The sequence below is a fragment of the Macaca nemestrina genome, chromosome X, assembly GCF_043159975.1.
Source record: "Macaca nemestrina isolate mMacNem1 chromosome X, mMacNem.hap1, whole genome shotgun sequence".
In the NCBI taxonomy this organism is placed as follows: Eukaryota; Metazoa; Chordata; class Mammalia; order Primates; family Cercopithecidae; genus Macaca; species Macaca nemestrina.
Genome location: NC_092145.1, coordinates 113,282,918 through 113,294,808, shown reverse-complemented (window position 1 = coordinate 113,294,808; position 11,891 = coordinate 113,282,918). Strand labels below are relative to the sequence as shown.

Sequence of the window (11,891 nt, the reverse complement as noted above, 5' to 3'; positions counted from 1 at the left end):
GCTGAGACACGAGAAATGCTCGAACCCGGGAGGTGGAGGTTGCACTGAGCCAAGATCACACCACTGCATTCCAGCCTGAGCAACAGAGCAAGACTGTCTCAGAAGAAAAAAAAAAAATTCTTAATAGCCCCAAATATAAAACAACTCAAATGCTCAGCAACGTAAGAATGGCTAAAGTCTGGTCTGTTCATACAATGAAATAGACTACAGCAATGAGGATGAACTAACTACTCACGTATGTGATGATGTTGATCAGTCTCACAAACATTGTGCAGAATGAAAGAAACTGGACACAATACCAGACCAAAGTAACCTAACATTGTTAGAAGTCAGGAGAATGGCTACCTTTGGTGGGGAAGAGGGAAGACCTGAAGGGAGCTTCTGGGGTTTGCCATGTTGTGATTTTTGTCTGTCTGTTTTTGAGACAGGGTCTCACTCTGTGGCCCAGGCTGGAGTGCAGTGGCATGGTGTGATCTCGGCTCACTGCAACGTTTGCCTCCTAGGCTCAAGCGATCCTCCCACCTCAACACCCTTAGTAGCTGGGACCATCAAGCCTCGTTAATTTTTGTATTTTTTGTAGACGAGGTTTCACCATGTTGCCCAAGCTGGTCTCAAACTCCCAAGCTCAAAACATCAGTCCGCCTCTGCCTCCCAAAGTATGTTTCTTGACCTAAGTGCTGGTTATATGGGTGTGCCCAATTTATAAAAAGTAAATGAGCTTTGTGTGCTTTTCTGCATGTATATTTTAATTCAATCATTTATAAAGAGTCAGCCAGTGTGGCTGGGTCACGATGAGGGAGGGGAAGGTAGTATTGTAGTCAAAATGGGGCCAGGGCTTGGATTTTAGGATTAAGTCTAAGTGCAGCCTTTTGTTTGACCAGAATGGAGGCTTCTGGAGAGCCCTAGAGCTTGATGAGGCAGCGCAGAGGGGAATGAGAAGTGTTCATCCTCAGGGGGTGTAAGCCAGAAGGCAAGGATGGGGATGGGATGTAACCTACACAGGAGGTATCAATACCAAATGTTTATCAAGCACATACCGTGCCAGTCACTGCTCTAAGTGAATAGAACATATGTGAATACCTGCCCTTCTGGAATTTACATCCTGGTGGGGAGTGGAGAGAATGTGCTCTCTGGGTACCAGGCTGAGGCTTATTATAGGGGTTATTGCTCCAATATACCCAGGTACTTGGTGGCTGGGGTAACATGCCCCTTTCACTTCCATAGTCCCACTAACTTCAGGGGGGAGGGTAGAGAGTACTCCCTTTACACATCAGTACTCTCTGCTTTGTGGTACACTCGAGTTGGGAGCCCTCAGGGTCTTCCTCACTTGCAGGAAGGCTCATGCAGATATGGCTCCTCCCTCAGCCACATGTAAGTGGATTTGGGCTCTCCTGAGACCCAGTAGCTAGAAGTAGGGCATTGCCTCTAGTGGTGAATTTGGCAAGCCAGATTTTCTTCCTGTAGCCAGTGGCTGGAGGCTCCTATACCCTTCGAAGCCCCAGGCAGGGACGAGCACAGAGATGGTAGCACTGAATACATGAGGTGGTGATTTGAATGTGGGGGCTGTGGAAGGAAGAGATGCCAGGAGGGTGAAGAGAAGCCCACACTTAACAGAGATGCCTCTGAAAGAAACAAACTCAGCCAGGGCCAGAACAAGTCCCCTACTCCATCTGCCAGACTGAGAGACAGCAACCCTGGTGCAAGGAGACAGCCTATTTCCACAGAGGAAGAAAGTAAGGGAGAAAAGACTTCTTGATTTTGAGACACAGAAAGACAAAGAGAGGAAAGGGGGTGAGGAGAGAAGCAGACCCACATGCACATACATACACACACATACAGATGCATATCTTGAGTTAGAAGTCATCCAGATTTGGGGCAGAAGGGAACACAGGCATCCAGACTCACCAACACACAGGACAGGGGCAAAACACACAGGACAGGGGCAAAACCCAAAGCTCAGAGAGAAGCAGAGAACACAGGGAGGAGAGACAAAACACCCACCCTTAGCAACAGAAAGCCCTGCACTCACTCTCCACCTTAATCCCTGGTTGCCCTGGCCTCTCTTCAAACATAGGAGGTCCCAGTGAGGTGGTCTGGCTCTAAAGATAGGTGCCAACAATTTCTTCCCATGTGCCACACTCTCATCCAGCGGAGCCCCAAGCCATCATGTAAGAAGCCAAGGTTAGGCCCGGTGCAGTGGCTCATGCCTGTAATCCCAGCACTTTGGGAGGCTGAGGCAGGTGGATGATCTGAGGTCAGGAGTTCGAAAACCAGCCTGGCCAACATGGTGAAACCCCATCTCTACTAAAAATAGAAAAATTAGTTGGGCATGGGGTGGGCGCCTGTAATCCCAGCTACTCAGGAGGCTGCAGCAGAATTGCTTGAACCTGGGAGGCGGAGGTTGCAGTGAGCCGAGATCATGCCATTGTACTCCAGCTGGGTGACAAGAGCAAAACTCCTTCTTAAAAAAAAAGAGGCTGGGCACGGTGGCTCACGCCTGTAATCCCAGCACTTTGGGAGGCCGAGGCAGGCGGATCACGAGGTCAGGAGATCAAGACCATCCTGGCCAACATGATGAAACCCTGTCTCTACTAAAAATACAAAAAATTAGCTGGGTGTGGTGGCAGGCGCCTGTTGTCCCAACTACTCTGGAGGCTGAGGCAGGAGAATCGCTTGAACCCGGGAGGCAGAGGTTACAGTGAGCAGAGATCATGCCACTGTACTCCAGCCTGGGTGACAGAGCAAGGCTCCGTCTAAAAAAAAAAAAAAAAAAAAAAAAGTCAAGGCTGTTCTGCTGGAGAGAGGCCATATGGAAGAGGACTGAAGTGCCAGACATGTGAGTGAAGAAGCCATCTTAGACACCCAGCCCAGTTGAGCCTTCATATGACTCCAGTCCCAGCCACCATCTAACTACAACTACCTGAGACCCCAAGAAGAGCCACCTTACTGGGCCCAGTCAACCCACAGGGCCATGAAAGAGAAGACTGAATTGTGGTCTTAAGCCACTAAGTTTTAAGGTGTTTGTCACACAGCAATATATAGCCAGAACACCCAGGGAAGGCTGCAGCAGCCCTTTTAAAGCTTCTGACACCCCTACCCCATATCCCCTTCACAACACAATCAACATTAGCGAGTTGGACTTTCAGCCCCTTTAATTAGGTGCTCTGAGAAGAGGTCAGAATGGCAGGCAGGAGGTGGGGAAGGTGGTACTTCTTGAGCCCCACTCAGCAACTGGTCACTCATCCTCTGGCAGCTGGATCTTGCTGGGGTCGAAGTAGTTGGATTCTATGAGGGGAAGGCCATTGGCCTCTCGGTATTTCACAAGTCTCTCAGCTTCGCGGCGGGACCACTCTTTCATCCTGGCAGTGCAAATAGCAGGGGTAGACGTGAGGGAGCCTCAATTGACACCAATCCCTCATCTCAGCTCCCTATTCCCAATGGTGCAGGAATAAGACTCCTGCAGAGTCCCCTTCAACCTCCATCCCTGCCTCGGGCTCCTACCCATCCCACGCTCTTGGACACCCCATGCACCTGTAGTCAGGCAGATAGGCCACATAGGTGCTGCCAAGGACCAGGACGACGGAGACGCCAAAGAAGAAGACAACTCGCATGTTCCAGACGTCTAAAACGGGGTCCTTGTCATAACCATGGGAGTCTGGGTTCTGTGGAGAAAGAGAGGTCAATGAGGGCTTCCTGCTGCTCCACAAAGCCTTATTCTGGCCCTGCATAACTTGGTCTCCATTCGCCCCTCTCACTAAATTCCTCTGTTTCCATTCTTGGGATATGTCAAGCTCCTTCCCACCGCAGAACCACTGCACTTGCTGCTGTCTTTGCCTGGAAAGCCTTTCTTCCAGCTCTAGTCATGGCTGGATCTGTCTCCTCATTCAACATTTTGGATTCATCACCACTTCCTTCAGGAGGCACTCCCTAGTTACCTTGTCTTTCAAAGTTGAAGCATAGGAAACTGCTATTTTTATAGGTCACAAATAGTTGAATACTGGCAATTTCTTATGGCTCAACCTAATGAAATAGCCCCCTACACCCAAGTCATCCTCTATCCACTTACCTTGCCTAACTTTGTCTTCACATCCTCTCTTCCTTGTCTCTTTCTAGCCTATGTTTACCTAAGTAGCACACCTTCCCCATTCTCTGTATATCATACATTCTCACATTATACTATCTATTATACTACTCTGTATTATTGTTTTTTAATATTTTACGTGTTTATTTTCTGTCTTCTGCACTATCATGTAAGCTCTATGAGAGCATGGGCTTTGTCTGATTTCCACACTGCTGTATCCCCAGGGCTCTGAACTGAGCCTGGCACACAGCAGGCCCTCAATACATATTTACAGAATGAACGAGCATCCTATACATCCAAGCCCCTTAACCAGAGATTAGTATTGCTGAAGTACTTACTATGTGCCAGTCTTTTCACATAGACAAACCTCACAAAATCTCAGTGAGATGAAACATGGCAATAATAACACATTCTAGTGCTGAGTACATACTTACGAAGTGCCAGCTGCTGTTCCGACCATTTTTACTCATTTAATCACATGAGGCAGGTGGGGTGTCTTACTTTTTAGGTGTCCTATTACTGTTCCCATCTTACAGACAAAGAAACTGAGGCACCAAGGGTTTATGCCACCAAAGTCACATGGGTAGGTAACTGTCAGTGCTGCCTGATTTCACAGCGTCTGCTATTAATACAGCACAGCAGACCTGGTAGCCCTAAATTCAAATACCAGTTCCACCTCCACCATTTATTCAGTTATGTGAGCTAGGGCAATCTACTTAACAGCTCTGTGCCTCAGTTTCCTTATCTGTAGGATGAGTATAATAATAGTGCCTACCTCGAAATGGGGTTTGTTTTGAGGATAAGATGAGCTAATGCACATCAAGTGTTTAGAACACAGATGGGCCCCAGAGCGGTGGCTCCTGCCTGTAATCCCAGCACCTTGGGAGGCCGAGGCGGGAGGATCGCTTGAGCCAGGAGTTCGAGACCAGCCTGGGCAACAGAGCGAGATCTCGTCTCTAAAAAAAAAAGAACACAGACAGCAACGAGCAAGTACCATATCGGTGTTTAGTATTATCGTTGTTGTACTACTATATTGCTTCTAATGCGTTTTGAGCGCTGTCCACTTGAGGCGTGATTTCTGTCTGCAAAATAAAACCAGTCCTGCCTCTGGCCCTGGAACGCGGATATCCACAGATAAAGGAGGAACACAAGATAGGCAAAATTCCCAAGTCTTCTAGGCTTTCGCCGGCCGCGCAGGCCTCTACTGCCTAAGAACGTCCTCTACAGCGCCCCACCTGCCGATCCGGATTGACCCCTTCAGGGTTCCGTCCCCCCCCCCACCCCCCCGCCTCTTACCTTCTCATACAAGTTTTGGTCTTCGGGTTCTGGGTCCTCTTGCCACTGTGTGGTCGGTTCCGGGGCCCGCTTTCTCGCCACAGCGGACGGGGCGACCACAGTCCTGGAGAAGCTAGATTCCCAGCGGACGCGGGCGGCCGGGAGCCCTCGCGTTGCCGCTGCCGCCAAAAGACGGCGAGCGCTCAAACCAAACAGCCCAGCCGCCATGACAGATGGTGCTGCAGGGTCTGAGGGGCGGGGACGGAAATGCGACTGTGCGCAGCTGCAGTGGGTGAGAGCGCGACAATTATCGCTCCGCCTCCGCCACGCTATATAGGTCCCAGATCTGATTTTGTTTTCCAGTGAGGCGGGGCGTTGAGCAACCCTCTTTGCCTCCAGTTGTCGTGGCTTCGTGGGGCCAACCATTCTCTCCCCCTTTCGGCCAGGCTGAGAAACTTCTTATTGATGGATCTGCTCATTTCCTGGATAGGAAGAAATCGGTGACATTGGGTGGATATAGTTCCCAGCCAATCGCCCAGAGTTCCCTCGCCCTTTGGGGAAAGAGGTGGAGCTTCCGCTAGTCTTTCATCTTCAAAGGAAATCAAGCTTCTAAAAAGCGGGCCCTGCCGAATTGGCCAATAGCTACTTCTTTTCTCCACTAGGGGAGCGTTCGCACGGGTGTGGGGAGGTGTGGGGAGGTGGCCAGCGCTTGCCAATCAGAGGAGGCCAGGGCTGTCCCCTGGCGGGCGGTGACCAATCGCCGGGGCCGGCCAGAGCGCGCTTCCTTAGTAGGTGGTTGGTGGTCGGAGCGCCGACTCCCTTCTCGTCGTCGCCATTTTGAGCTGGTGACTGGCCGGCTGGGAGTAGGCGGCAGTGAGTTTCCTTGGGAGGGCAGCGCGCTTGGCGCTTCTCCCCTCCCCCCGATCTGCCTGCAGTCTCGGACTTGGTAGTTGCGCGCTCCGGCTCCGGCTGAGCTGGGAGAGTTGGAGGAGGTGGCGGCGGGCCGAGGTGATGTCTGGGAGCCCTCCCTTGACAGCCCGGGCCGAGAAGGTGAGCGTCGACGCTGGTCGTGGGGGCGGAGGTAAGGGGCCCGGGGCGGGGACGTAGAGGAGGCGCGAGGGCGGACTTCGGGTCGGTGGGATGCGCGGAACGGAGGGGTTCGTGCAATGTCTCTACCCGGGAGGGGTTTTTTTTTTTTTTTTTTTTTTGGTGGTTTTTTTTTTTTTTTTTTTTGGTGTGAGCAAAGGCGCGTGCGCGACTGGGACATGGGATGGGTGCGTGCGGGTTGGGGGAAGGGAGGGACGAATGGGAGTGGGCTACTGTGGATCACTGTGTCGGCTACACCGAAGTTTATCAGTGGGGAAGCGGTTGTCTGCGACTTGTGCATAGGAGAGGGGATGCTGCTCTGTGTTACTCTGGTGTTTATCGATCCATTGGGAAATATTCTGTGGTTCTGGTCTTTATTCCTGGGGGATCAGAGGGAGGATGTGGCTCTGGTCTTTACCCTTTGAGGGAGAGTGTCTGTGACTCAGATCCTTATCCATGGGGCGGGGCTTGGGGGACGACTGTCTTGTGATTGACCCTAACCCACTTACTGGGTGGGGAGGGGGATGCAGGGAATGTGTGTGTGACTCATTGCCCCTTCTTTTGGGGAGTTTGTGAGAGTGACGCTCATCCATGGAAAGGGGACCTAGTGTGTAATTGTGGTCCTTACTGTGGATTCCTTCTGTGATGTGGGCCCGTAGTTATTTGGGGCTCGTGTCTGTGACTGGCCCTTGGCTGTGGTGGATGTTACTGTGTGACTCTGGCCCCTTTGCCAGAGTCTCTTGAGGGTTTTTGTGCTCTCAGCCGCCAGTGCCTCTGGTGTGATTCTAACTCTTGCCCACCTGGGAGCAGGTAATTCGGGTTCCCTGTGGCTTGAGGAGGAAGAGAAAGTTGGAATGTGCGTGTGTCTGTGTGTGTGTATGTGCACGCGCATAGAGCAAAGGCGTGGCAGCAACCTAGTGTTGGGCAGGTGCTATTTTTGCCTGGCTTTACCTGATTCCTGTTCAGAGGGTGGAGCCTGAAGATCTGGGATTCATCCTGACCTCTGGCTGGGTCACAGGGTTCTCAGGACTCCTTGAGTTCTCACCACAGCCCTGAGGGTTGGATGAAGTGGCTGCTGCTCCATCCCAGTAGAAGAGCACGGTGGTTCAGAACAGCCTCCAAAAGGGCCCCTTTTGCCTCTGGAAAACGGGCTTGAGCCCTGGGGAGGGAATCACCTTGGGACCTGGCTGCACATAGGAGACAGGGCTCAGGGCTGAGCCAGTTGCTGTGTGAGGGCCAAGGCTGTGTTGGCCAGGAGCCCAGGGAGGTAGCAGCTGTCTCGTTGCCAAGTTAGCCCCTTCATACACACCCCCAAGAACCTTTCATGGTCTTTTGCTGCCTTATAGGGGACAGCCAGCAGCTTGTTGGGAGGATGAGATGGTCCCTTGGGGCCCATGGAAGGAGCCTGGTGGGTGCCTGGGGCCCCCATTGTTGTGAAGTCTTGCCTGATGTGCTGAATCTCAGGCAAGACTTTCAGCCCTGAGAGTATCCGTAGGGCCACCCTGGGATGCAGCCCCAGGCTTGAATTTGTCTACCTGTCTTAGGTGGCAAAGCCCTGATCACACCGTGGGTGGCCCCGCCAGGTCTCTCTGCAAGATGCCCCTTGTCTGCTGAAGTCTTTGCTGTTTTCTTTATTTTTATTTTTATTTTTTTTTTTTGAGACGGAGTCTCGCTCTGTCGCCCAGGCTGGAGTGCAGTGGCCGGATCTCAGCTCACTGCAAGCTCCGCCTCCCGGGTTCGGGCCATTCTCCTGCCTCAGCCTCCCGAGTAGCTGGGACTACAGGCGCCCGCCACCTCGCCCGGCTAGTTTTTTGTATTTTTTAGTAGAGACGGGGTTTCACCGTGTTAACCAGGATGGTCTCGATCTTCTGACCTAGTGATCCACCCGTCTCGGCCTCCCAAAGTACTGGGATTACAGGCTTGAGCCACCGCGCCCGGCCGTCTTTGCTGTTTTTTAAGGCAGTGGGCTCTAGCCTCATGTTTTCGGGGAAAGGGAGGAGCAGGCCAAGTAGGGGCTACCTTCACACTGTGATGCACAGGAGTGCTGGGAGCTAGAAGACAATGTCCCTGGGCTAAGGGGCGGCAAAGAGCCTTGACAACGAGGGTTTCTCAAGGAGGCCTTCTCTGTCCCAACTGTTTTGACCCCTTTTTTCCCTCTATTCTCCGCAGAGTCCCTGCAGGAAGCATCACCCAGGCTGGCAGATCATGGTAGCAGCAGCGGGGGTGGCTGGGAAGTGAAACGGAGCCAGCGGCTGAGGAGGGGCCCCAGCAGCCCCCGAAGGCCCTATCAGGACATGGAGTATGAAAGACGGTGAGTTACCCGTTCCCAGCCTCCCAAACAGCCTAGGCTTGCCTCTATGTGAGAATTGATCCAAGAAGGTGCTAGGTTGGGGCTTCTGGGTAGAGGAAACAGCAATAGCAGATGAGGAGTTTCTTTTCAGCAGACAGGTATTTGGCACCTGTTGTGAGCCAGGACTTGTGCTGGGCTCTGAGAGTGCAGTGATGAATGAGACATGAGATTGTATCCTTCTCAGTACTCATGGTGTCGCAGTGAGGCTATGCAGTTAACAGGTGGGAGGTTGAGGTTGGGGCTATAGCCTGGGGTATGAGGGATGGGTGGGAATGGCACCATCAGAGTCAGGATTTGCCCAGTACCACTAGGGAACAAGTCAGGTTAGATAGTGGGAGATTCCAGGGACAGTATGGGCTACAGTTGGCATGATACTTGCTTGGAATGGATACTCTCAGATAGTTATTTCTTCAGCTCTGCTATGAACAAGGAATAGCCAGAACACTGGGTAAAATACAGAAATCCTGAGTAAAATTCAGTGATCCCTTGCCATCCAGGTGATTCCGAGGCAGGTAACCCAGCCATGACACTTGAAGATTGCCTAGAAAAGCAGACTTAACTCTCCCAGAAAGCCTCTATTAAGACTCAAGAGTCGATAGCTTCATAAAAAGAGAAAATAATTTTTAAAATGTCTTACAAAGGGTTTCTTCTACCACCACCCCTTTTAAAAATGTAGAATTGTAATATTTTGTTTTCTGAAAAGTGAGCCCAAATTTGAGATAAGGTCATCACCTAGTGTTATTCAGTCTTGGCTTTCATTAGAAATGTTTTTTGAAAGACATTTGATTTTGGATGGTATTCACTAGAAGTGCACTGTGGCCATTTCTGAATTTGAGTAGCTGACATACATACTTTGTTCAAACTTTATTACCAAGTAAATCCATTGACTTTTAAAAGCCCTCAAGTGCAGAGGTTTGAATTCATCATACTTTCCAGTTCAAGGTAGGTTTTTGTCATAGGTCAGCACAAGGCTTCCTCTTGCCACGTTTATTTTTTCATTTTATTCCCAATTCGCACCTCTGTGGGCAGCTGCTCTGTGAGTTTGATATGTATCCTTCTATGATACATATCATAGAAAATGTATCAAATTTATTATATACATTGTTTTCATATAAATGTATCATAGATACATGTGTCATATAAATATACATACATATACAAATGTATCATATAGATACATGTATCATATAAATATACATACATATATAAATGTATCATATAGATACATTTTCATAGAAAATGGAAATATGAAGTGTTGTTTTGAGCGACTGTGTTTTCAGTTGACACACATGGCATAGTGCCACAGTTTTCATTTTGTTTCCTGAACTTTGTATTACTTAGAGTGGGATTTTTTTTTGTTTTTTGTTTTTTGTTTTGAGACAGGGTGTCTCTATGTTGCCCAGGCTGGTCTCAAACTCCTGGGCTCAGGCAATTCTCCTGCCTTGGCCTCCCAAAGTGCTGAGATTAAAGGCATGAGCCACTGTAACTGGCCAACAGTGCTGTTTTTTTGTTGTTGTTGTTTGTTTATTTTGAGACGGAGTTTCACTCTTGTCACCCAGGCTGGAGTACAATGGCACAATCTCGGCTCACTGCAATCTCTGTCTCCGAGGTTCAAGTAATTCTCCTGCCTCAGCCTCCCAAGTAGCTGGGATTACAGGCGTGCACCACCATGCCCGACTAATTTTGTATATTTAGTAGAGATGGGGTTTCTCCATGTTGGTCAGGCTGGTCTCGAACTCTTGACCTCACGTGATCCTCCCAAAGTGCTGAGATTACGGGCATGAGCCACTGCACCCAGCACAGTGCTGTATTTTTGACATCTGTCTGTATTGCCGTGTGTATGTTACTGCTTTGTTTCCAGTTGCTGGCAAGGGCATCATGGGGCATGTCTACTGCATTTTACTTAATAATTCCCCGAAGAGTAGATGCCTGTTGTTAATTTTGATGTGCTGACATCACTTTTTTTTTTTTTTTTTTTTTTGGAGACAGAGTTTCACTCTTGTTGCCCAGGCTGGAATGCAGTGGCACAATCTCGGCTCACCGCAACCTCCACCTCCTGGGTTCGAGAGATTCTCCTGCCTCAGCCTCCCAAGTAGCTGGGATTACAGGCATGCACCACCACGCCCAGCTAATTTTTTGTATTTTTAGTAGAGATGGGGTTTCTCCATGTTGGTCAGGCTGGTCTTGAACTCCTGACCTCAGGTGATCCACCTGCCTTGGCCTCCCAAAGTGTTGGGATTACAGGCGTGAGCCACCGCGCCTTGCCCAACATCACCTTTTTTGCCTTACCTTTTAATGTATAGTTGTTTTTGTTTGTTTGTTTTTTGAGACGGGGTCTCTCTCTGTCACCCAGGCTGGAGTGCAGTGGCCGGATCTCAGCTCACTGCAAACTCCGCCTCCCGGGTTCACGCCATCCTCCTGCCTCAGCCTCCCAAGTAGCTGGGACTACAGGCGCCCACCACCAAACCCGGCTAATTTTTTGTATTTTTATTAGAGACGGAGTTTCACCATGTTAGCCAGGATGGTCTCAATCTCCTGACCTTGTGATCCGCCCGCCTTGGCCTCCCAAAGTGCTGGGATTACAGGCGTGGGCCACCGCGCCCAGCCTAATGTATAGTTTTTACCTTTTGCATTCAGATCTTTAATCCATCTAGATTCCACTCTTGAATATGGCATAAGGTAGGCTCCGGTTTTATTTTCTTCCATATAGTAGGCAGTTTTTCCAGTACCACCTCCTAAGTAGTCCATTCTTTCTTTATTGATCTGTGGTACCGCATCTGATTTCAGGTTCCCTCATGTACATGGATTCGTCTTGAGCGATGTAATTTGTTCCGCTGGTCTATTTACACATTCTTGTGCCAGCACCTTACTGTTTTTATTATTATGGCTTTATAGAATGTCTTAATAGCGCCTTTGCACTTATTTTTCAAAGTTGATTTAATCATTCGTGGGGCTTTATTCTATATCAAAAGTTATCAAAGCTCCTCAACAACAACAAGAATTTTGATAGATATTGCACTGAACTTCTCTATTAATTTGGGGAAAATCATCTTTGTAAGTAGTCATCTCATCTAAGACCTGTGTAGAGAATATTTTGAA

At 49.6% G+C, this 11,891-nt stretch overlaps 2 protein-coding genes across 9 annotated transcripts in view; one reads left to right on the top strand and one right to left on the bottom strand.

Annotated features, from left to right (window-relative positions):
• Positions 1–3,134: 3,134 nt before the first annotated feature.
• LOC105463793 (NADH:ubiquinone oxidoreductase subunit B11) lies at positions 3,135–5,782 on the bottom strand. Its single transcript, XM_011711099.2, has 3 exons — positions 5,378–5,782; positions 3,532–3,662; positions 3,135–3,359 (listed from the first exon to the last, which is right to left on the bottom strand). Exons 1-3 carry the CDS (start codon positions 5,780–5,782, stop codon positions 3,236–3,238), a joined length of 660 nt encoding a protein of 219 aa, XP_011709401.1. The 3' UTR covers positions 3,135–3,235.
• Positions 5,783–6,273: 491 nt separating this feature from the next.
• The window catches only part of LOC105463760 (RNA binding motif protein 10), a 41,558-nt gene continuing 35,940 nt past the window's right edge, over positions 6,274–11,891 (top strand). For 4 of the 8 annotated variants that reach the window (XM_011711091.2, XM_011711084.2, XM_011711060.2 and 1 more), the window contains exons 1-2: positions 6,274–6,406; positions 8,612–8,753. In XM_011711091.2, the coding sequence (XP_011709393.1) occupies positions 8,737–8,753 (17 nt within the window). In that variant the 5' untranslated portion in view covers positions 6,274–6,406; positions 8,612–8,736. Of the gene's footprint in view, positions 6,438–8,611; positions 8,754–11,891 lie in introns of all 8 variants that reach the window. The other 4 variants (XM_011711074.2, XM_011711066.2, XM_011711040.2 and 1 more) reach the window with 1 other exon arrangement.